General features: G+C 45.9%; 1 protein-coding gene across 1 annotated transcript in view; it reads left to right on the top strand.

Annotated features, from left to right (window-relative positions):
* NLRC3 (NLR family CARD domain containing 3) overlaps nt 1-24,071 on the top strand; it is a 76,306-nt gene that overhangs the window by 25,185 nt on the left and 27,050 nt on the right. The window contains exons 2-6 of the mRNA XM_032781663.2: nt 5,775-5,952; nt 7,980-8,240; nt 15,614-17,357; nt 19,339-19,425; nt 22,181-22,264. Of these exons, the coding sequence (XP_032637554.1) occupies nt 5,946-5,952; nt 7,980-8,240; nt 15,614-17,357; nt 19,339-19,425; nt 22,181-22,264 (2,183 nt within the window). The 5' untranslated portion in view covers nt 5,775-5,945. The remainder of the gene's footprint in view (nt 1-5,774; nt 5,953-7,979; nt 8,241-15,613; nt 17,358-19,338; nt 19,426-22,180; nt 22,265-24,071) is intronic.

Here is a 24,071-nt window from a genome sequence, read left to right as displayed (position 1 = left end):
ACAAGGAAGAAGGCTGTACTGGTTAAAAAATGGACCTGATTTAGAGGGGAAGTGAAGGCAGCTATGAAAAATAAAAATAATAATATATAACAAATAAAGAAAGGGGAAATTGATAGTCGTGAATATAAATCAGATGTTAGATATTGTAGAACATTGATAAGGGAAGCAAAGGGACACAAAGAGAAAACCATTGTCAGCAGGGTTAAAGACAATAAAAAGGTTTTTTAAAAAGTATATTAGGACCAAAAAAATCCTAACAATGGAATTGGTCCATTACTAGATGAAAATGGTAGAATTATCAATAACAATTACGAAAAGGCAGAAGAGTTCAACAAATATTTCTGTTCGGAATTTGGGAAAAACAGATGGTGTCATATATGATAGCACTCTTTATCATATGTTATAACACTCTGTTATCATATCCGACGAAGTGAGTATTCACCCACGAACGCTCATGCTCCAATACGTCTGTTAGTCTATAAGGTGCCACAGGACTCTTCGCTCCTTTTGTAAGATGTTTGACTCAGTACCAAATTACATTTGGTTAAAAGATTAGAAAGATATAAAATTGTCACACATTAAATGGATTAAAAGATGGCTAACTGATAGGTGTCCAAATGTAACTGTAACTGGGGAATCATCATTGAATGCATGTTTCTATTGAAGTCCTGCAGGGACTGGTTCTTGGCCTTACACTAGTTAACATTTTTATTAATGACCTGGAAGAAAACATAAAATCATCACCCAAAGTTTCCAGATGACACAAAAATTGAGGAAATGGTAAATAATGAAGAGGACAGGTAACCACTACAGAGCAATCTGGATCACTTGGTAGACTGGACACAAACAAACAATGTTAATTTAAATATGGTGTTAGGGTTCCGTCCCTACTCTGACCTCCTGGGTACAGATGTGGGGATCCACATGAAAGACCCCCTAAACTTATATTATACCAGCTTAGGTTAAAAACTTCCCCAAGGCACAAATTTCTTGCCCTGGGATGGTATCGCTGCCACCACCGAGTTAGAAAAAGATTCAGGAAAAGGACCACTTGGAGATTCTGTTTTCCCAAAATATCTCCCCAAGCCCCTTTACCTCCTTTTCTGGGGAGGCTGGAAAACAATATACCAGCCAAATAGGCAATCAAGGTGAGCACAGATCAGACCCTTGGGTTTTTAGGACACTAAAACCCAATCTGATTCTTAAAAACAGAACTTTATTATAAAGAAAAAAGTAAAAGAAGCACCTCTGTAAAATCAGGATGGAAGGTAATTTTACAGGGTAATAAGATTTAAAACACAGAGGATTCCCCTGCAGGCAAAACTTTAAAGTTACAAAAACAGGAATAAACCTTCCTCTCAGCATAGGGAAATTTCACAAGCTAAAACAAAAGATAATTTAACACATTTTTTGCTATTATTTACTATTTCTGCAATATTCAGTGTAGCATTTCAGTAGAAGCTGGATTACTTGTTTGGTCTTTCTCTTCGTCTCAGAAAGAACACCACCACAAAGCACAAAGCAAAATCTTTCCCCCACAGATTTAAAAGTATCTTTTCCCCTCATTGTTTTTTTTTGGTTAGGTGCCAACTGATTATTTAAGCTTCTTAACCCTTTACAGGTAAAGGAGGAATTTGATGCTACTCTTAGCTGTATGTTCATTACATATGGCTAAATATCAGTGTATACATCTAGGAACAAAGAATGCAGGCTGCACTTACAGGATGGGGGCTATCCTGGGAAGCAGTAACTCTGAAACAGATTTGGGGGTCATGGTGGATAATCAGCTTCCAGTAAGATGCTGTGGCCAAAACGACTATTGTGATCCTGGGATGCATAAATGGGAATCTTAAGTATGAGGAGAGAGGTTTTCACCGCTGTGTTTGGTGCTGGTGCGACTACTGCTGGAAGCCTGTATCCAGTTCCGGTGTCTACAATTCGAGAAGGATGTTCATGAATCAGAGAAGAGCCACAAGATGATTAAAGGATTAGAAAATCTGCCTTCTAGAGATAGACTCAAGGAGCTCAGTCTAGTTAGCTTAATAAAGAAAAGGTTCAGGGGAGACTTGATCACAGGCTATACACAGGTACATGGGGAACAAATATTTAATAATGGGCTCTTTGATCTTTCAGAGAAGAGTCTAACATGATCCAATGGCTGAAAGTTGAAGCTAGACAAATTCATACAGGAAATAAGGAGTAAATTTTTAACAGTGAGAGTAATTAATCAGTGGAACAATTTACCTTACTGCCTTTAGAGGAACGCAACCCTGGAATATCCCAACATACAACAGAATATCCCAGGGCTGTAATGGAATTAGAAAAAATGTCTGATGTTGTTTATTCCCTCCCACCCCTGCAGGTGGAATTCATTTAATTCTGCTAATGTGAGGCTGATAGTTTCCCCAGAGAGAATATTACATTTTTAGAGTAGCACCGGGTCTGGAAAATCGCAGCATGGCCTGTGGGTAAATAATCTGTGGTATCAGAGTCAGTCATCCACAATCAGTGGCCGAACTCAATCCATTTAGGTTTTCCAGGAGCAGAAGATAAAGAGAGATGAGGCAAGAGCATTACATGCAGTAGAAGAGCTTCTGATTGTAGCCTGGTTAGTGTCTACCCAGAGAAGAAGGAAAACCCAGTGAATGAGTTGAACTTCGCAGCCTGGTTAGATCTAACAGGATAGCCGCAAGGAGTGATGGTTTAGCCAGAGAACGGCTGACATACTGGACTGTCCTTAATTTGATCATGTATCCTAATTGCACAAGTCAGTGGCTCAAGGGCAAAAAGAAATACGAGATGAGACAACTCATCAACCACTGAGAAAAAAATAAGTAGCTCTTAGGCCACCAATAAAACTCCTTGAAGAGGTGATGGGCAAACCCTCAAGACATGTCTGAGGCATGAGGCCAAATTCAAACCACTGTAAACCCCCAAGCAGACAGATCCAGTATAGCTCAAAAGGGCGAGAATAGAGCTGAGAGAACTGGATTTGCTGTTTCAAGAAAAAGTCTGCGATTTCAACCCATTTTTTATTCAGAATTGGAACAAAACCAAAAATGTTCCAAATCTCCTGTGAAACAAAATTCTGAGTTGTGTGGGGGTGGGAGGAGGGGTGGTGGTGACAGAGTGCTGGGAATCAACCACTGATGCAGCACTCTGGTCATTGTTTAACCCATGCGTCCCCCCAGGGAGGGTCTGGTTAAGGAAAGGAATTCCTGATTAGGGGATCTGATTGGGGTGGGAGTAGCTAATGAGCTCAGTAACACCGAGACTGGATAAAAGAGCACAGGAAGGAAGGGAGGGGAAGGATGCAGGATGCAGGAAAGATGAAAGAAAAGGCTAAAAGGGCCTCTCTCTGAGAGAAGATGCCCCCCCTCCCACTTGTTGGAGAAGGGGGAGTAAAGCTGGGTAATATTGTAAATACTCTGATGGCACTGAAAGGCAGGCAAGTCAATCCCTGCAAATAAACAGCAGGGAAGGTCTCTGAGGGGCTGCACATAAAGGGTGGGCGCAGTGGGACCCTGTCACAGTGGGAGTTTATCGAAACCTTGCGTGTTGATAAAATGGAAACGTTTCTTGCTGATTTCAACTTGTTTTTCATTTGGTTCGGGTGAGTAACTGAGCTCTGTGCTTCCCTGACCCGGGTGGAGCTGAGAAGTCGGGCCGGGGCACTCACTGCAGCACTCCTTCTGGCACTGGATTTGACTGTGTTGTGTTTGGGTTGGTTCTGTTGTGCCGTGCTCCAAGCAATGGGGTGGGGACGCTCCCTATGTAGGGTTCTTATTGAAAGTTGTTGTTGTGCTATATTGTACCCTCCCCTTCCGTGTGCAGAGGGAATGGGGATCCAGTTAATCTCAGCCCCAAGGCAGAAGCTCCAGAAGAACCTCTCTCCCCTTCTCCTGACTCCATGAAAGCCCCTTCACGGTGGCTCTCTGGGGTGCATGAGGATTTGTGCTCAGGGTTGTCTCTGGAGGAAGCATTGTCCTCTTGCCAACCTCAAGGGAATTTGCTGTGTCTGTGACCCTCTGGAGATGTTCTGGGGCCAAAGCCCACAAGAGAGACCCTTCCAGAATGCTGATGAAGGCTCCAGGGGACAAAGCGAGACTGGGAGCCATTGTACAGGGACCAGGCTTTTGGGTGGATGTCCTTGCCCTCTGCAGATTTCCCAACATCTGCACAGCTCCTGGTGGGGAGGGGAAAGCGGATATTCATTTGGGAGGCTGAACCCTCTGCTGTTCCTGGTGGAATAGCCCTGTCTCTCAGCTCCTGGCATGAGAACTAGTAGCAATGTTTGCAAAGGCAGCCTCACAAAGGGCCAGATCTTAGCCACATGGGAGCATGACCCTCCACAAGTTCCCTTCAGAGAGATTCTGTGCACGCCTCAGTGGGAAGGGTTGGGTTTGCCCCCCACCAGAAGAGAGGAAGATTTAGCCCTGCCCCTTGGCAAGGCTGTGCCATTGGACCTGCTCTGTGAAGGGCTCCCTTGGGTCTGCCTGTCTCCAGGAACCCCCTGGAAGTAGGGATCCCACCCTAGGGAGGAGGATGTGTGCAAATGCAATGCAGTCTCTGGTTGGAACACCTCTGGCTCCCAGCCTGGCTGCATGCAAGTCCAGCAGACAGGTGAACATAGCTCTGAAAGCAGCTGACCCTCCTGTGCCAGTTTCCACCTGGGGGTGAGGAGATGCATGTGCAGAGACCCCCTCTACATGGATCAAAAGGGGCCTGGTTTTCTTTGGCTTCTCAGACCAGATGTTTTCCTCTTCTAAGCGATCCTTCCCTCCCACTGCTAGCGGCACAGGAAGCTACTGAATTCAGTGGCCATTTTCACAAAGCAAAGCAATTAGGCAGCAATACTGAAGCACTGAAATGAGAAGGAGTAGGTGGGCACTCGTTAGCCTACTTGGAGCATGATTAATTTGTGTATTTGAAAACAGAGTGAGTACAGAGCTCTGAAACTGTTGCTAATTAACAAAGCTGGGGCAGAGGTTCTGATTAGACCTGCTCAGAACTGAACGAGGCCCCTTGCAGCTGTGTGTTTTCTTTTGGCTTTGTATCTTCCTTTCCAAACCAGAGTCAAATCCCCACCCAGCAGTCCCTGGGGGACTAGGCTTAGATTTTCACGCACACACTTGGAGGGCATGCAGCAGGTGGCACTGAGAACTGGCGTCACTGGTCTAGCCAAGAAAGGCATTGGCACAGTGGTCTTGGCACTGGGGCTATGGCATAGGCACTGAAAGCTGGCATAGGCAGTCTGTGCATTCAGACCATGATGTGCCAGCATCCTGGCATAATGTCACAGGATCCAGCTCCGTAACACAGGGAACAGTGATCCTAGCGGTGCATGGACAGATTGATATTTAGCTCTTAGTACTGTGGGGATCATGGATCTGGGCAGCAGCATTCTGGCATGGGTCTTGGACTGGTGCCCGGAGCTGTGGCATTACTGTGAATGAGAATTTCAGAGGCTTGCAGCCTGCTCAGTCTCTGGCAGTCACTCTGGGAGGGGCTTTCATTCTAAGCTTTCAGTAGAGTACCACACTTTCAGTCAGCAGCCTCACTGGCTCTAGTGCAGGACATTTTCCTGGTAGCAACAAAAGCTTGTCTCAGCCGAAAGTGGCTCATGTCACCATGGCAGGGTAACCTTTCCTGTCGTTAAAGGTTCTTCCCCTCATGTTTTCCCAACAGGCTGTGAGGAAATGCACCTGTGGGGCAGGTTTTGAGTGGTGCTGGCTCCCACCCTGCTACTGATGCTTTTCTTCTCCATCCCTCAGAAACATGGAAAAAGGTTAACTGTAGCAGAGTGAGCCGTGAATGCTGTGCCCGCACTGGGGCCCTGGCCTGAGAGGACAACGGGCAGAGTCAATGGGAAGACAGTGGGGTCTGCCTGCCAGTCGTCACACTGCAGTAGGAAAGAAGGCTTCTAATGCCACTGGAACCCCCTGATGGAAGGTGAGCAGGGCTTTGAACAGCGAGTGTGCATAATGATTGGGGCTCTCTCTCAGCAGACGTTCGTCTTCGAGTTGCCACTGGTGGCAGCTGCCAGAGTTGCTGTTGTGAGCCAAAAGGTAACTTGCTTTCTGACTCCTGGGAAAAGGTGGGGAGCTTTCTCTGACGAGATTTCCTTGGTGTGAAGAGGCCATTTTCAATGATGACCAGTTTGTGTCCCTACTGTGAGAGGAAAAGACGAGGCCACGAGGGGAAGGGTCTCCAGTCTGGTCTACGCTAGAAAATTAGGTTGGTTTAACTACGTCGGTCAGGATGTGAAAAATCCACACCTCTGAGTGGTGGAGTTAAGCCGACCTAAGTCCCTATATAGACAGCGCTAGGTTGATGACAGAATTCCTCTGTTGACCTAGCTACCTCCTCTCAGGAAGGTGGACTAACTACAGTGACTGGAGACCCTTTCCTGTTGGTGTAAGTAGTGTCTACACAGAAGCACGGTTGTGCCACTGTAGTGTTTTAAGTGCAGACAAATCCTTCCTAGCTTGTCTTTTGAAAAGTGAGACACACAATTTTTAACCCCTCAAAGGCTGGACCAGAGTTACCAGTATTGTGCTGGGATATGTGGGATACATTCTCTCACCACCTTTGTTCCGTTCATCGCAGCCAGCCTACACAGTATCATGCAGTGCATAGGATGAGGGGTGGGGATTAATGACCACAAAAGGACACAAGTATGTTGCTATAAAATCTTCTGATGTTGAAGCTGGCACCTGCAGAGCCCTTTTCTAATAGGCTGGTTCCTGAGGGACTTAGCATAGGTGTCATTTCCTCTCCTAACATAACCAAATACCCAAATAAGCCCCGTGTTCCCTAACACCACGTCCAGTTTAAGTAAGAAGGAGATGTTCAGAACGTGGCCAGAGAAGTGAATACATGTGACTGTCCAGCTTAACCAATCAGAAATGTGACCACAGCCATGTTTGTGATGTTGTATCTTTCCCAGACGTGAAGAAGAGCTCAGTGTAACTCGAATGGTCTCTCTCACCAACAGAAGTCAATCCAGTAAAAGATATTTTCTCTCCCTCCTTGTCTTTACAACAGCCATGGGAATTGTAAAGCAATGAAGGACAACCTCTACATTTATGGAGGTGTCATTCAGACTGGGAGGCATATCTCAAGTTGATCAGAGTTTTTAAATGGAGGTGGAAATCCCAGGAAGATAAGACTTTCTGGTAAGATTTCTGATGCTTCACTTTTTCACTAGGGATGAAAGCTTCCCAGAATGATCTTTCTTATGGTATTTTGCGGTGCTTACTTTGTAATGAAAGAGGTGCCAGGGCTCAAGCAATTTTTTTACTTTCATAACTGATACAGCAAGCCCAAAGGTGCTGGGGCTCTGAACTGCCAAGCCTAGAGGTGCCGGGGCTCAGCCGTGGCACAAATTAAGCACCAGTATTTTGGTTTTTGGCCCAATCCAAGCTATGCAGAAATGTCCAGAAATAGTTTGAGTTTGACGTGAGTTTTTGGTGAAAGCTCATGTTGGCTGAAACTGATTTACACAGCCCCGTTGGGAAGCATTTGTGTTTCTCAAGATTGTCTACTAAACCTTTCTCCCTTTGAGAAAGAGGCCTGATTGCGACCAATGCATTTGTGTTTGGAATTTTTCTTGTAATGGATGAAGCAGAAATAATGGAGCAGGAACTTAGTAGCTCAACTGGTGCTGGACTTGGTTTGGGATTCTCTCACTGGCGCTCAATGGTTTCACCCTAGTGTCTTGTTTGGACAGACCTAGTCAGTTTCAGTTTTTATCTCCTTATGTATTTCCTTTCTGGGCAGCATGTTCTGTTCATTATGGTGCAGCATCTATACAGAGACTGCCTTGTCCAAGCAGCGCCTTGCCACAGTTGTGTGATCTCCAAGAAACCTGCTTATCACTTTCCGTCTCCTGTCACCCCTGAGCAATGCATCCTCATAGAAAATCTAGATACTGTCAGTGACTCCTCACACTCATCACCCTCCATTCTTCCTCACAGGGGTTTGGATCAACCGCTATCGGAAGCAGCTGATGAGGTCCATCTCGCCACAGTTCCTGGAAGAGATCATCTGCTACATGAGGAAGCTGGATCTCCTCAGTGCTGAGGAGGCAGGCCAGGTTCAGGAGGAGAGCTCCCTGTCGGAGCAGGTGAAGGCAGTCATGGATCTTCTGGCTGGGAAGGGCAGCTATGCCTCTCAGTCCCTGCAGACTTACATAGAGACAACCAACGCCCAGCTCTATCTCCACATCACCGTCTATGGTAGGAGATGCTGTTCGTTGTCTTCTGTCTATGTGCATGTCTGTCATAAAAGCCTCTGTGGCCTGGTCTACACTACGCTGTTAAACCGATTTTAACAGCGTTAAATCGATTTAACGCTGCACCCGTCCACACTACACTGCTCTTTATATCGATTTAAAGGGCTCTTTAAATCGATTTCTGTACTCCTACAAAACGAGAGGAGTAATGCTAAAATCGATATTACTATATCGGATTAGGGTTAGTGTGGACGGAAATCGACATTATTGGCCTCATTATTTTACAGTAGCTACCCACAGTGCACCGCTCCAGAAATCGATGCTAGCCTCGGACCATGGACGCACACCACCGAATTAATGTGCCTAGTGTGGACGCGCACAATCGACTTTATAATATCTGTTTTATAAGATCGGTTTAAGCTAATTCGAATTTATCCTGTAGTGTAGACGTAGCCTGTGTGTGTGCACACGCTTCAGCATTGCGTGCAGCAGATATGTACCTGAAGCATTCACAAAACCAGGGGAGTACCCTGGGGAGCTTTGCCTGAGTAAGGACAAAAAAGGACCTCTAGGTCTGACCCCTGTTGATTAAGAGAGCCAACTAAGAACACTACCACTGGGACACTCAGACTGTAAGATCAGAAGGGGCCATCATGATCATCTAGTCTTCCTCCTGCATGTTGCAAGCCACAGAACCTAACCTGCCTGCTCCTATTATAGATCCCTAACTTCTGGCTGAGATATTGAAGTCATAGAATCACAGAACCATAGGGTGAGACAGGGCCACAAGGGTCATCTAGTCTAACCCCAGACCAAGATGCAAGATTTGTTGTGTCTAACCCATCCAAGACAGATGGCTATCCAGCCTCCTTTTGAAAACTGTCAGTGAAGGAGCTTCCACAACCTCCCTAGGCAGTCTGGTCCATTGTCCTACTGTTCTTACAGTTAGGAAGTTTTTCCTGAGATTCAATCTAAATCTGCTGTGCTGTAGTTTGAGCCCATTGCCTCTTGTCCTGCCTTCTGTGCCAAGAGAGAGCAACTTTTTTCCGTCTTTTTTTATGGCAGTCTTTCAAATATTTGAAGACCGCTATCATGTTCCCCCCTTAATCTCCTCTTTTCCAAACGAAACATCCCCAGTTCTTTCAGTCTTTGCCTTGCTTTCCATCCCTTTGATAATCTTTGTCACTCACCTCTGGATCCTTTTCAGTTTCACCACATCCTTTGTATACACTGGTAAACAAAATTGGACACAGTACTCCAGCTGAGCCCCAACCAGTGGAGAGTAGAGCGGTACTGTCACCTCCTGTGACTTGCATCTGTTAATCCAACCTAAAATTGCATTTGCTTTTTTTGCAACAGCATTGCATTGCTGACTCATGTTGAGGGTGGGATCCACCACAACTCCTAGATCCTTCTCAGTGGTGCTGCTGCCAAGCCAGTTATCCTCCATTCTGTACTTGTACATTTGGCTTTTCTCCCTTAAATGTAGCACCTCACATTTGTTTTTGTTGAATTTCATTTTGTTGTCTATTCTCCAATTTATCAACATGCCTCTGAATTTTAGCTCTAGCCTCCAAAGTGTTAGCCACCTCCCCAGCCTTGTGTCATCTGCAAACTTGATCAGCCTGCTCTCTATTCCTACATCTAGATCATTAATAAAGATGTTAAACAACAGCAGACCAGAACAGATCCCCGTGGAAACCCACTTGAGACCTCCCTCCAATCTGACATCAGTTCATCAATAGTTACTCTTTGTTTGGTGTTGTTTAACCAATTTTGTATTGACTTAATGGTAGTTCAGTTGAGCCCCCACATCTCCACCTTACTTATGAGAACATCATATGGGATGTGGCAGAAACCTTGCTGAAGTCCAGGTATATTATGTTCACCACATTCCCCCCGTCCACCAAACCGGTTACCCTGTCAAAGGAGGAAATTGGCAGGATTTGTTTGTGGTAAATCGATGCTGGCTGCTAGTGATCACCCCTTCATCCTCCAGGTACTCGCAAATGGAATGTTTCATACATTGCTCTTGGTTTGGGGTACCAGCTCCTTTTGTCCTGACTCAGACCTGTGTGCAGATAACTTGAACCTCCTGAGAAAAACACTCACACCAATTCTAGGCACATTCCCTTCTGAGCTACTGATCTCTGATCCACCCTCCCCACTGCTGGCATGGCAGAGCCAAGACAGGGACTATAATGTGTTGAGGAGAAGGTGAAACAACCTGCAGAATCAGGACCCAAAATGTGGGCCCCTCTTCAAGGAGAGACCCCTCCTTTGTCTGACCTGCCCTGAGGAATGACCACGTTTTCTGTATTTCTCACCCTTGTCATTTGCTAGGGACGTTTGCATGAAAAGAGGATCATTGTTGATTAGGACCAGACCTGCTTATCCATCGCCTGCAGCTGCTTTCTTCTGATAGTGGCACTGCCATCGCCACAATGTCAGTGGAAGATTATTTATGCGGGCTTAGTGTTCCGTGGTGACGAGGCGCACGTGGGAGACAGTCACTGAGAGAGTTACAGCTCTACGAGATGGCACCTTATGTAGTATATCTGCTTCCTGCATGTCCTGGAGTCCCGGCAGCAGATTCCAACCTGTGCAGTTCCACTACACTCTGCCCACCACGGCATTTGCAGTTGAATCTTCTTCACTTCCAGCCATCACTGCTAAGTTGTGCTGCTGTGTGTTCTTTGGCAGTGGTTTAGAACATAAGAATGGCCATACTGGGTCAGACCAATGGTCCAGCTACCTCAGTATCCTGTCTTCCTGTCTACCTCAGTATCCTGTCTTCGTCATGCATCTGACGAAGTGGGTATTCACCCATGAAAGCTCATGCTCCAATACGTCTGTTAGTCAATAAGGTGCTACAGGACTCTTTGCTGCTTTTACAGATCCAGACTAACACGGCTACTCCTCTGATACTGTCTTCCCACAGAGGCCAATGCCAGGTGCTTCAGAGGGAATGAACAGAACATAATCATCAAGTGATCCATCCCCTTGATGGATGTCACCCATTCCCAGCTTCTGGCAAACAAGCGAGGGACACCACCCCTGCCCTTTCTGTACCTTTTCCAATTCCAGTAGATCTTTTTTGAGAAGGGGAAACCAGATCTGCACACAGTATTCAAAATGTAGGTGTACCATGGATTTATATAGAGGCAACATGATATTTTCTGTCTTATTATCTATCCCTTCCCTAATGATTCCCAATATTCTATTAGCTGTTTTGACTGCTGCTGCACATTGAGTGGATGTTTTCAGAAAACTATCCACAGTGACCCCCAAGATCTGTTTCTTGAGTAGTAACAGCTAACTTAGACCCCATCATTTTGTATATCTAGTTGGGATTAAGTTTTCCAATGTGCATTACTTTGCATTTGTCAACATTGAATTTCATCGGCCATTTAGTTGCCCAGTCGTCCAGTTTTGTGAGATCCCTTTGTGTCATCTGCAAATTTTGCCACCTCGCTGTTTACCCCCTTTTCCAGTTCATACATGAATTGTGGCTGTGTTGCACTCAAGAGGTAGCTGCATTTCAGCGGGTGGCAAGGTGATCTCAATAGTTTTGCTTGTTAAGTTTGTAAAGCACGTTTGGATCCTCTGAGATGGATGGGGCTACAGGATGGTACACCTTAGCTGCCCGTTTTACTGGAAAAACAAGTTTTAGCATCTTAGAGCCAATGTGGCTACACAGAACAAATTGTTACCCTCTGCTGCCTCAAGCAGCATCAAGAGAAGCAGCAGCCATTGCTGATAGTGATGTAGGAGACAGAGAGAGCTCAGTCAGTCAGCTCCACTCAGGTCCCAAGTGGGGCTGGTAGCTGTGACAGTTAAAAATCCATTATTTAACTGGCTCTGAGGGAGAAGGGTCATCTTGTCTGACCGGGAATGGGTTAGAAGATAGACTAAGGAAAAAGAACTTGGGTGAAATGTTGCTGAAATGCTTGTTTCTGGGGAGCAGGGGGAGAGACTGGAGTGCACATGACCCAGTTTGGTAATTCCTCACCACAGGAGGCAAGGCTGCCAGGCTGCGGTCCACTTGATCTGTCTGTCCTATGTGTGTTATGGGCCTGTGGGACTGGGGGGGCTGCAGGGAGCGTCTCTGCACCCCCATCATGGTGGCGGAGCTCAGCCCCTACACTCCCCCATGGGAAAGGACTGCTCTCTCATACTGCCCCCAGGTGTGCTATGGTCCACGGGTGGAGTTGGGGGGGAGGCCATGTCAGGACCTGGACCCTGTCCCAGGCAGCAGGGCTGTCTAGATGCACAGGATGAGCATGCTGCAGCCCCTTCAGGAGCAGGCCTGTTCCATCTGTGTGCCAGGGAGCTGCAGGAGGGATTATGTCTGATTTAGGAGCCCCACATGGGGTGATGCAGCTACACACTGGCCCCAAGACAGGCCTGGGGCTCAGTGTGCATGGCCAGACCATTAGAAAATGTCTTGGGTCATATTACATTACAAATACTGTACAATGAAAGGGTGCACTGCCCTCAATGTAGGGCTGCGGCTAACCACAACAATCTAGCGCTCAGGAATCTGGCAGTGACAGCACCTGGACAGAGTGAAGGGGCTCCCAAAAGCCCTCCCCAGTATGAGAGAGGAATCTAGGACTGAGTTTTTGTGCATGTGGAGCTGCACCCCCTGGACCGTTCAGGAGCAGGCACCTAGCTCTGTCTTTCCTGCGGGAGCTGATCAAAGCCTCCTAATCCACACACCTAATTTGTCTGTCTTTTCATTTCTCTGCCTCAGGCAGCAGTTCAGTGTAAATCAGGTTGCTTAATAATTTGGCACCTAGACGCTGAAACGCTGCTTCAAGTGAGAAAGTTTGAATAATTCAATCAGGGCTCTACCGTCTGGATGGTAATTGCACAGAAAAGCACTCAATAACATGATGGTGAAGGGATCACGCATTAAAGTCTCGTTTAGTTTTGCTTCCATGTGTCAGCATCATGCAGCCTCAAAACAAGAAGCCTTGTGCTATATTTAAAAAGTAAAGGCCATGTTCTGATGATGATTTACTGAGCACCACAGTCCGCATTCCAGGGGTTTTACAAGCTAAATCCATCATGGAACGTACAGCGCAGACATTGGGCTGCTACCATAAGCCATGCTATGGCAAACTGGAGTCATTGACAGCTGAGTCTAAATGAGTCTGGGAAAGTCTTATCTGGTGCAACATACATCTTCTTCCAGTCCCTTGACGTGCATATTCCATCAAGATAGACCAGATAGGTTTTAGAGTGGTAGCCGTGTTAGTCTGTATCAGCAAAAACAACGAGGAGTCCTTGTGGCACCTTAGAGACTAACATATTTATTTGGGCATAAGCTTTCTTGGGCTAAAACCCACTTCATCAGATGCATGAAGTGAAAAATACAGGAACTGGTATAAATATATGAAAGGACGGGGGTTGCTGTACCAAGTGAGAGGTCAGGTCAACAAGATAAAAGAATTGGTAAAGCAATCCTCATCCTTTCAGGTATTTGTATCTGCTCTTGTATTTTTCACTTCATGTATCTGATGAAGTGGGTTTTAGCCCACGAAAGCTTACGCCCAAATAAATTTGTTAGTCTCTAAGGTGCCACAAGGACTCCTCATTGTATAGACTAGATTGACTCCCTTAGACTTTATCTACACAGAAAAGATTTTTTTCAGTAAAATCTAAGAAGTGAATTTAAACTGTTATCATTATACCAGTATTGATCTGAATGTGAACGCTCCTACTGCAGTAAAAGAATGGTTTTTGTCAGTTTCACTTTTCTCGCTTGGGAAGTAGTTGAAGTTAAATTTGAAAAAGCCACTCTTATTCTGGAATAATAGTGTCCACATGGGTAACAATATTGGTATAACTCAGGGATAGGCAACCTATGTCATGGGTGCCAAAGGCGGCACACAAGCTGATTTTCAATGGCACTCACGCTGCCCAGGTCCTGGCCACCAGTCCAAGGGGCTCTGCATTTTAATTTAATTTTAAATGAAGCTTTTTAAACATTCTGAAACCTTCTTTACTTTACATGCAACAATAGTTTAGTTATATAGTATAGACTTATAGAAAAAGACCTTCTAAAATGTTAAAATGTATTACTGGCACGCGAAACCTTAAATTAGAGTGAATAAATGAAGACTCAGCACACCACTTCTGAAAGGTTGCCAACCCCTGGTATAACTGGTAAAACTTTCCTGTTTACACAAGGCCTTCAGCTGACTGACTGACCCACTCACTACCATGTTGTTTGCATCTCCTCCTTACACATCAGCTCTGAATTTGGCCAAGAGAGAATAGCAAGAAAAGCAGCTCAGAGGAAAGGGTGTATGAAGATGTAAGTTAATTACCCTCTACTTCAGTGTATCCTTGCCCTCTTAGACTCTGTAATATTCCATCGAAGAGAGTGGGAGACAGTGTAAGGTATTCCAGCATACACCACCCTCTGACTGACCTGCCAGTGGAATTGCACTGATGCAAAAACCACGTTCATTTGGAAGCCACAGAGCTGCTTATTTCTGTGAAGGACACTCTGAGTGGGGAACTCGCACTCGGAGATTTGGAGTTGAACTTGTGCTGAACTTGGACCACAACTCACTTTGGTTTGTTGTGAAACTGTGATTGACTTAACTGGCAAGCACAGCGAGGTGTTGGCTTGTCTACAGGAGCCATTACCATGAAAACAAAAGGGTTGCTAATGGATATCAGGAAAGCTTTGTATGAGTCCTGAGGTTCAGCACCAGTTCAAATCTTAGACTGTGAGAGAGGCTCTCCCCCAGAAATCAATGGTTCCATTTTATTTGAACCAGTGTTTTCTATCAAGGCAATTTAAGATAAGTACTACTTCTGCCACTGGGAACTAGATTGATGGGATCACAGCTGGGAGAAGTTGTGACCATTGTTGTCAAAGATTTGCCACTTCAGGCTTTTTAAACTTCATTATGAAACATTTTAAGTTAGACTGAACAAAGTCCTCCAGCACATACAGTATGGACAGTTGTGCATTTGCTTGGGGGCTGGAGTAGATGACTCCATCTCTAACTTCAGTGATTCAGTGATAGGTGCAGTCTCCTGCCCTGACGTTCAGTTTACACATTACTTGACAAAGTAGAGGTAACCTGGAGCTAAAGCAGCTCCAGCCCCGTCCTTTTGGTCAGCTGATGGATGTATCTGAGTAATGAGAACCTTGCTCCCCATTATAATCACATCCACAGCCAGTGCAACCTTTCCCCTTGGTTGCTAGTTTCCAAACCTGTTTTCCTGACCTCCAGAAGCTCCAGCTGGCTTCTCTTCTCTGCAATAATGAGAAAAAGTCAGGCTTTGCCTATTGCTTATGCTTGTGGTCATAGTCTGTCTCCCTCTTGACCTATTTTGCTTTTCTCTACACAGACCCTATGGTGCAAAAGCATTTGGAAAGTCTCCAGAACCGCTATGGAACTGGTGTGGAACTTGGCCAGCTGGAGAGGCTCACTAACCTTCTCCTGGTGGAAGGCTTGACAGATATTCAGCAGAAAGAGCATGATGTCATGCAGATTGAGGCCACCAAAGGCATGAGAAATGTTGCCAAGAAAATCCCCCTGGAGAAGCTCTTTCTACCTCTGTCTAAAGTCAGCATTCCTCCTCGAATCTCTGTGACCGTGGGTGTGGCTGGGATTGGCAAAAGCACTTTGGTGAAACTGTTTGCTTGCATGTGGGCCAAAGGGGAGATCAATAAGGACATCATATTCGTGCTGCCTCTCACCTTCCGGGAACTGAACACTTATGAGAAACTCTCTGCTGAGCGGCTCATCCGGTCGGCATTCCCTCATATCACTGAACCCAGCTTTATCTCCAATGGCACTGCCCGGATTTTACTGATTCTGGATGGCTTGGATGAGTTTAAGACTCCTTTAGATTTTTCCAACACAGTCGTTTGCACGGACCCGAAAAAGGAAATTCAAGTGGATAGTCTGATTACCAATATTATCCGTGGCAACCTGTTCCAGGAAGCTTCCATTTGGGTCACTTCACGGCCCACAGCAGCCAGCCAAATCCCAGGTGGCCTAGTTGACCGGATGACAGAAATACGAGGTTTTGGAGCTGTGGAGATCAAGGACTTCTTTGATCAGATGTTCCTTGAGAACAAAGACTTATCCAGTCAAGTCTTGGGTCAGATCAAGGCTAACAGATCTTTGTACACAATGTGTACGGTTCCTGCCTTTTGTTGGATATCTGGCTCCTCAATGGGCTATTTCCTAAAGAACAGCACTGATCAATCCCAAGAAATGACAACTGTTCCTAAGACTTTATCAGAAATCTACTCCTATTACTTTAAAATGGCACTGAGTAGTGACTGGCAAGAAAAACAGAAAGAGACTCCCAGGATAGAACAAGCTATAAACAACAGCAAAAAAATTATTGGTAACCTGGGTCGGCTGGCATTTTATGGTCTGCTCAAGAAAAAGTATGTATTTTATGAACAAGACATGAAAGCCTATGGCATAGACCTCTCATCACTACAAGGCAGCTTGTGCAATAGGATGTTACTCAAGGAAGAGATGCAGTTCTCTACTGTCTACTATTTCTCCCATTTAACCCTCCAGGAGTTTTTGGCAGCCACTTATTACTATGCTTCAGCAAAACGAGCAATATTTGATCTCTTCACTGAGAGTGGGATGTCCTGGCCTAAGTTTGGTTTCCTCAATCACTTTAAGAACGCTGTCCATAGATCACTGCAGTCAGATGACGGGCAGCTGGATATCTTTGTGCGCTTTCTCTCTGGACTTCTCTCCCCACAGGTGAACAAATTGCTGTCCGGTTGGCTCTTGATGAAGGATGAGCATAACAGTTTCCGAAGCCACGTGATCAGCTTTCTCCAGAGCTGCCTGAACACTGACTATGTCATCTCCTCCAGGACCGTGAACGTCATGCAGTGCTTGTATGAAGTGCAGCACATGGAGCTGGCCAAGACTGTGGAGGAAGCTATGAAAAATGAGAGCTTAGCTGGGATGTTAACGCCAGTGAATTGTTCTGCCCTGGCTTATCTCCTGCAGGTCTCTGAGGTGTGTATGGAGGAGACAAACCTCTCCAACTGCCTCACCTACAATATCTGCAAAAGTCTGCTTTCCCAGCTCCTCTTCTGCAGTAATCTCCGGTAAGTCAGATCAGGGTTTTGTGTAGAGACTGGGACTATTTCCACATTCCTGTGACATGCGGTAGAAAGCAGCAGCTGTTTAAAGGATATGTGGCAATTATTTTATTCAGGACTATTTTCCTGCAAATAGAAATATACTCTGAGGATGGTATTAGGGTGACCAGATAGCAAGTGTGAAAAATCAGGACAGGGAGTGAAGGTAATAGGTGACTATATAAGAAAAAGCCCAGAATATCGGGACCGTCCCTATAAAATTGGGACATCTGGTCACCCAAGATATTATGGTCATGTGGTACTGAAAAATATGTGTCATGTTCAGAGCAGGGGGCTGAAAGTCCAGAGTCTTGAGGTCTTCTAGTGCAGGGGACTAGAGCAGAAAACCTCTTGATCTCCCTTCCAGTCCTATGATTCTATTATTCTATTTTTGGCTCTGCCACTAACCTGCTGTATGACCCTGGGCAAGTCAGTCCAGTGCTGTGCTTCAGTTTCTCCACTAGTAAAGGGAGAGGATAATACCTACTTCACACGGGTGATGTGAGGCTTGGTTAATCCAGGGTCTATTGCAGGAGTGGGTGAGGTTTTGTGACCTACAATATGCGGAAGGTCAGACTAGATGATCATGATGGTCCCTTCTGACCTTAAAGTCTATTAGTCTAATATATTCAAAATGCCATGTGTTCTTTGGGTGAAAGAAGCTGGAGAAGTGGAAGTGACAGTGCTAATATGCCAGACATCATGCTGTGTTCGTTATTACCTATGTGTATCAATGGCTGATGAGCTATCCTGAGATGCTGCTAGTATTGCATTATGGGGGCCACTTGGGAGACCACGGAGTCTGGAACTGGGATTCTTGCTTTGTAAGCTGGTAGAGATAACAAGACTAATAGGAGGCAGGTGGTTTTACTTGAACTACTTTCACATTGTACCTTCACCTCTGAGGAGCAGAGGCTAATTCACTTGCCTTCACTTTATAGTACTTGGCCTCTCTGCTGACGTTACCATAATAGGTGTCAATTTAATTGGGTGAGGGATGATATGGGCACTTGTCCACTAGCAATTGGACTCAGATCCCCAACTCATTTCACACTGGCCAATGGACAGCCCTTAAAAGACCTTTAGTTATTGCTGGCCTGGATGAATGAGAATCAGCAACCCAGAGGTAGAAGATTTTGTGTTTCACTCACAGTCTCCTGAGCAATCCAGGGGTCTACTGGATCTTTATACCATTTGAGGCTGGGTTAGCACCCCCATTGGATAATCATCCCCAAAAGTCACTGTCCCTAATATCAGACTTGGTGACAAGTGGACAAAGTCCGACCAGATGACAAGGACCGCCACTGGCTTAACACAGTGCATTCTAGTGTTGTGCATGCCTAGAGCATGTGTTTAATGGTCATGACATGACCTGTGGCAGCTGCAACCTAGTGCCATCTTACCAGACTTATAAAGAGAGGCCCCGGGGCGGCGAAGAGCCCTGTATTGCTGTCCTGGAATACGCTTTACACTCCTGCCATATCTTTCATTGGAGGAACCCAAAGGACTTAAATGTGATTTTTGCATAAGTGAAGCATCTCCAAGTTCTTAGAGGGCATTGTCTTTGGAAGAGTAGGGCCTACTAGAGTTATCCTGGGATGCTGGTAAGTGTGACTGAATAATCCTAGAGAGAACAGACTCATCTGGTGGTGTGCATATGGAATATTCTCTAGTCATGAGGATCAGCAGCATATGGGCTCTCGGCTCCTGGCTGGGGTATAGTGGGAGAAATCAGCTTGACTGTGAAAGACAGCATCTCAGGGAACACACTACCTCTGACAGGGGTCGCTCTGTGAACTCTTGAGCATGGAAACTACACAGATCAGGATCTTTTCGTTTTTTCTGAGAGCTCTCACTCTCAGCAGCTCAAAATGGACATTTTCTCCTCCTCGTATTATCAAAATGCTTTGTTCTCAGCCACCTCTTCTTCTTTTGCTTTGTTGGCCAGGCTGGACAATAACAAGTTTAAGGACAATGTGATGGAGCTGTTGGGCAGCGTGCTGAGCGTAAAGGATTGTCAGATTCAAAAGATGAGGTACTGGCTGGCATTCATAAAATATTTTGGGGTGTCACTGCAGTGGTCATTTGAGCTAAAGGTCCATGAACACTTTAAACATTCACATGATCTAAGCTGTGTTGCAAGATGTGCCCTCAACACAGCATTGCACCATGTGTCTCTGCATGTTCATCCGCTCAGTGTGCAGCGGCAGTCAACAAAGAGAACAGAACAGAGACCATTAGGAAAGGGAGAGAGAATAAAACAGAAAAATATCATAATGCCACTATATAAATCCATGATATGCCCATACCTTGAATACTGTGGGCAGTTCTGGTCACCCCATTTCAAAAAAGATACATTAGAACTGGAAAAGGTGCAGAGAAGGGCAATAAAAATGATTAAGGATATGGAACAGCTTCCATATGAGGAGAGATTAATAAGAATGGGACTTTTCATCTTGGAAAACAGAAGACTAAGGGAGGATATGATAGAGGTCTACAAAATCATGAGAGGTGTGGAGAAAGTGAATAAGGAAGTGTTATTTACCCCTTCACATAACACAAGCATCAGGGGTCACCCAATGAAATTAATAGGCACCAGGTTTACAACAAACAAAAGGAAGTATTTCTTCACATAATGCCCAGTCAGCCTGTGGAACTTGTTGCCAGGGGATGTTGTGAAGGCTAAAAGTATAACTGGGTTCGAAAAAGAATTAGGTAAGTTCAAGGAGGACAAGTCCATCAATGGCTATTAGCCAAGATGGTCACAGATGCAACTGCATGGTCTGGATGTCCCTAGGCCTCTTGACTGCCAGAAATATCTGGCATTGGCTGCTGTCAGAGACAGAATACTGGGCTAGTTGGATCATAGATCTACATGGATCCAGTATGGCCATTCTTATGTCTGACTTGCAAGCCCTGGCCGCACACTAATAATCTTCTCCACACTAAATTTGACCTTTATATCTCTATTAATATTGCTGTAGAGCCCATTGAGATATGTTCTGGTAGTTCAATGCATACAGGTAACTGTCTAATGCCCCAGAAGTTTGGGTAACCAACCTGCCTCCTAAACTGGTGCCCAATCCCATCTTAACTGACCAGCAAACACCTCCTCTAACAGCGGAACTTCCAGGGTGGAGGCTCCCCTGCTGGACAATGTTGATTGACCAAGATGATGATGATATCCTTTGCTGGTATGAGGATGGATGTTTATTGTAATCACAGTCAGGATGGCAGCTCTGGGAGCACACGTTTGTCAAGAGGGGTAGGTGAGCAGGGCAGGTCTCCCACTGCCACACTGTCTCTCTACACAGCTAATTGCAGTTCATAGGCAGACTTTGACTCTCAAAACTTGTGATCAGTGCCACCTAGACTAGTTATTTTCAGCTAGATTTCAGCCTCTGCCTCTTTCCGAAGCCTGCTGCTTGAGCGGCAAATTAAGGTTGAAAGCAGGGAAGTGAGGACTGTGGTCTGTACTAAGTTTTACTGGAGTTTTGCTCCCCAAATTGCAGTTCCTAGCTCTCTTGGGCGGGGGGATCTGAAATGGGGAATTAACAAGGAATGGTTCCCGTGGGCTCAGACACTAAAGTGCCAGTGCAGACAGAGTGCTTTGCAATGCTGGTGGAGGCGCACTCTGAGCTCTTCTGAGAAAAGGCATTCATAAAGTAGCCAGGTCACAAGCAGTGCTGAAGCCTTCAAAGTCAGTGGTGCAGATAATTCCCCAGTACCATATGCTAGCAGGTTACTGGAGTCTCTCACGCGAGGTTTGAGGACCTGTGTGACACAGCCCAAGTCGAGGGGGCTGTTACAGGATTGGGTGGGGGAGGTTCTGTGGCTTGTGACATGTAGGAGGTCAGACTAGCAGCTCATGATGGTCCCTTCTGGCCCAGATTTCTGAGTCTGGGAGTTATTCGGAATGTTAAAGTCGAGTCTGATTAGTGGCCCATGTCGGAAAACTGTGGGGCAAATGGCTAACCCCGTAGGACACCAGTGCTGAGTATAATGTTCTTCTACTTAGCACTGCTCCTAAGGACAAGTTTGTGGCTCTTTGTTCTCCTGCCCCCTTAGAGCAGGAGACCCTCCCCTCTCTGGGAGCACCGGGCCCCCAACAAGCAGAGTCTGCCTTTCCCCACCTACCTCTTCCTTCCTCCAGCTCTGTGCCCCTGCCCAGACTCCCTCTCATTTCCACATGAGTCATTGCCTGCCCCAGTGCTGCACTACACCTTCCCACTGCTCTCCTGGGGCCCAGCCAGGAGAGCCGTCCGTCACAGCGGCACAGCCCAGCCAAGGCCAGGGATGGCTCGCTGGGGCCATGGGACTTGTTGCAGGAATGAATTCCAGTCCAGCGAGGTCTAGGGTGACCAGACAGCAAGTGTGAAAAATCGGGACAAGGGGTGGGGGGTAATAGGAGCCTATATAAGAAAAAGCCCCAAATATCGGAACTGTCCCTATAAAATTGGGACATCTGGTCACCCTAGCCTAGGTCTCTCAACAGCCAGCATCTCTCCCTGCACCCGCCATTGCCCTCAGTCCCCAGATGACATATACCTAGGGATCAACTGGTTTCTAAAGGGTTAACATGATCTTATAATGAACCACTGGAATTGTATTTGTCAAACGTAATATGGTCACCTCCATGTTATAACAGTATTCCTCTTCCATGCAAATTCCTCAGCTGTGTCCTTGGCAGTTTCTGCAGCTGGCAGTGGGCTTGGAGGGATGTAGTGGGCTAGGAACTGTATTTGTTCTCTTTAAGCTAGATGCTAATTCCAGTTTCTTTTCCCGGACAGCTTGGCAGAAAACCAGATCAGTAACAAAGGGGCCAAAGCCCTTGCCAGATCCCTGATGGTCAACAGGAGCCTGACAGTACTTGAGTAAGTTTCGTATGTTACCTAGTTGATGTCGTCCACGCTGTGCGCAAACATGGGCGCCTGCAGTGCACTCACGTGCTGTCAGCTGTTTCCTACATGAAAATTGATTAAAGATAATGGGTGATGTCATCTGACCTTCATTTCTCCACATTGGAGGATGGCTCCTGCCCACTGTAATCAGTTCCCAGAAGAGATGAATAGTGTTGTTTGTAGTATTTTAGACTGGTGACTAATGAGAGAAATGTAAGCTGCCAAGCTTGTTTTCTCTTTCTGAAATCAGCTGTCACCAAATTTCAAAGATTTCAACCTCAAAGCAGCTTGAACAGCTGAAATCCAGTAAGGAAGCTCATGTGATGCCTTCTTGCAAAAAAATCAAAGATTAAAATCCCTTCCCTGCTCCCCCCATGTTCAGAATGAACGAGCATTGTAGATTTCAGGATTCTTCTTGTAGTAGCCTCTGCACATTCCCACTCCTGGGATGTGCCGGCAGTGCAGCTCTGACATCCACCAATGCATCCCCTAATGAGTGTGACAGTGCAGAGTCCATCTCAAAGAGCTCTGGTTGCATATGAGCAACATTCATTCCTAGTTCATTGGTGGCCTGATTAATGTCCATTGAAGGCAATGGGAGTCTTGGAAACTAACTGTGGCAGTCAGTAGCCTGTTACAAGTGACTAGTTGTTACCAAGTGTCGGGGAGTCAGGGCCCTGCACCCCTCTTCCTGAGATTCACTGTGACTCTCTGTCAGCCAGTAAAATGGAAGGTTTATTGGACAACAGGAACGCAGTCTACAGCAGAGCTTGTAGGCACAACCAGGACCCTCAATCAAGTCCTTCTGGGGGTTCAGGGAGCTTAGACCCCAGCTTGGGGTTCCCTGCATTGCAGCACCCAGCCCAAACTGAAACTCAAAAAACCCTCTTGCCGCTTTCTCCTCCCTCCCCTCTGCTCCTCCTCTCCTTTGTTCAGTCTCCCGGGCAGAAGGTGTCACTTCTCTCAACCCCCCTCCTGGCTCAGGTTACAGCTCAGGTAGCTTCCTTCTCATCCCCAATGTAACTCCCAGGCAACATTCGCCGGTCAAATCTGCCCCACTCCCTGCTCTGTCACACTAGTATATTAAACATGCCAAGCATATCTTGCAACCTGCCCTGGCCCAGATGTGGAACATGACCTGTGACAAAGATTCAAAATGAGGGACCCCAAAAAGTTATTCATCCAGGAAATGTAAGATGCTGTATGATTCCTTCCTGGGGCTTGAAAAACTCTCTCTACAGCCTCAGTTTTGCAGTTATTTATTTGTGATGTAAATGATTTTCAATAATAATAGTTGGGGGATGCCAAATTTGTGTGAAATGTACTCAACTTTTCAATGTAAAGCTATACATCTACGAACAAAGATCATAGGCCATACTTACTGGATGGGGGACTCCACCCTGGAAATCAGTGACTCTGAAAGAAACTTGGGGGTCATGGTGGGTAATCAGCTGATGATGAACTCCCAATGTGATGCTGTGCCGAAAAGAGCTAATGAGATCCTTGAACACACAAACAGGGGAATCTCGAGTAGGAGCAGGCAGGTTATAGTACATCTGTTTGGTACTGGTGCAACCACTGCTGGAATCCTGTGTCCAGTTCTGGTGTCCCCAGTTCAAGAAGGATGTTTATAACTTGGAGAATGTTCAGAGAAAAGCTGCAAAGATGATTAAAGGATTGGAGAACCTGCCTTACAGTGACAGACTGAGCTCCTTGAGTTTAATTAGCTTAACAAAAAGCAGGTAATGGGGTGACTTGATCACAATCTGTTAAATACCTA

Source organism: Chelonoidis abingdonii, chromosome 9 (assembly GCF_003597395.2).
Source record: "Chelonoidis abingdonii isolate Lonesome George chromosome 9, CheloAbing_2.0, whole genome shotgun sequence".
Lineage (NCBI taxonomy): Eukaryota > Metazoa > Chordata > Testudines > Testudinidae > Chelonoidis > Chelonoidis abingdonii.
This window is presented reverse-complemented; position numbering and strand designations above follow the sequence as displayed.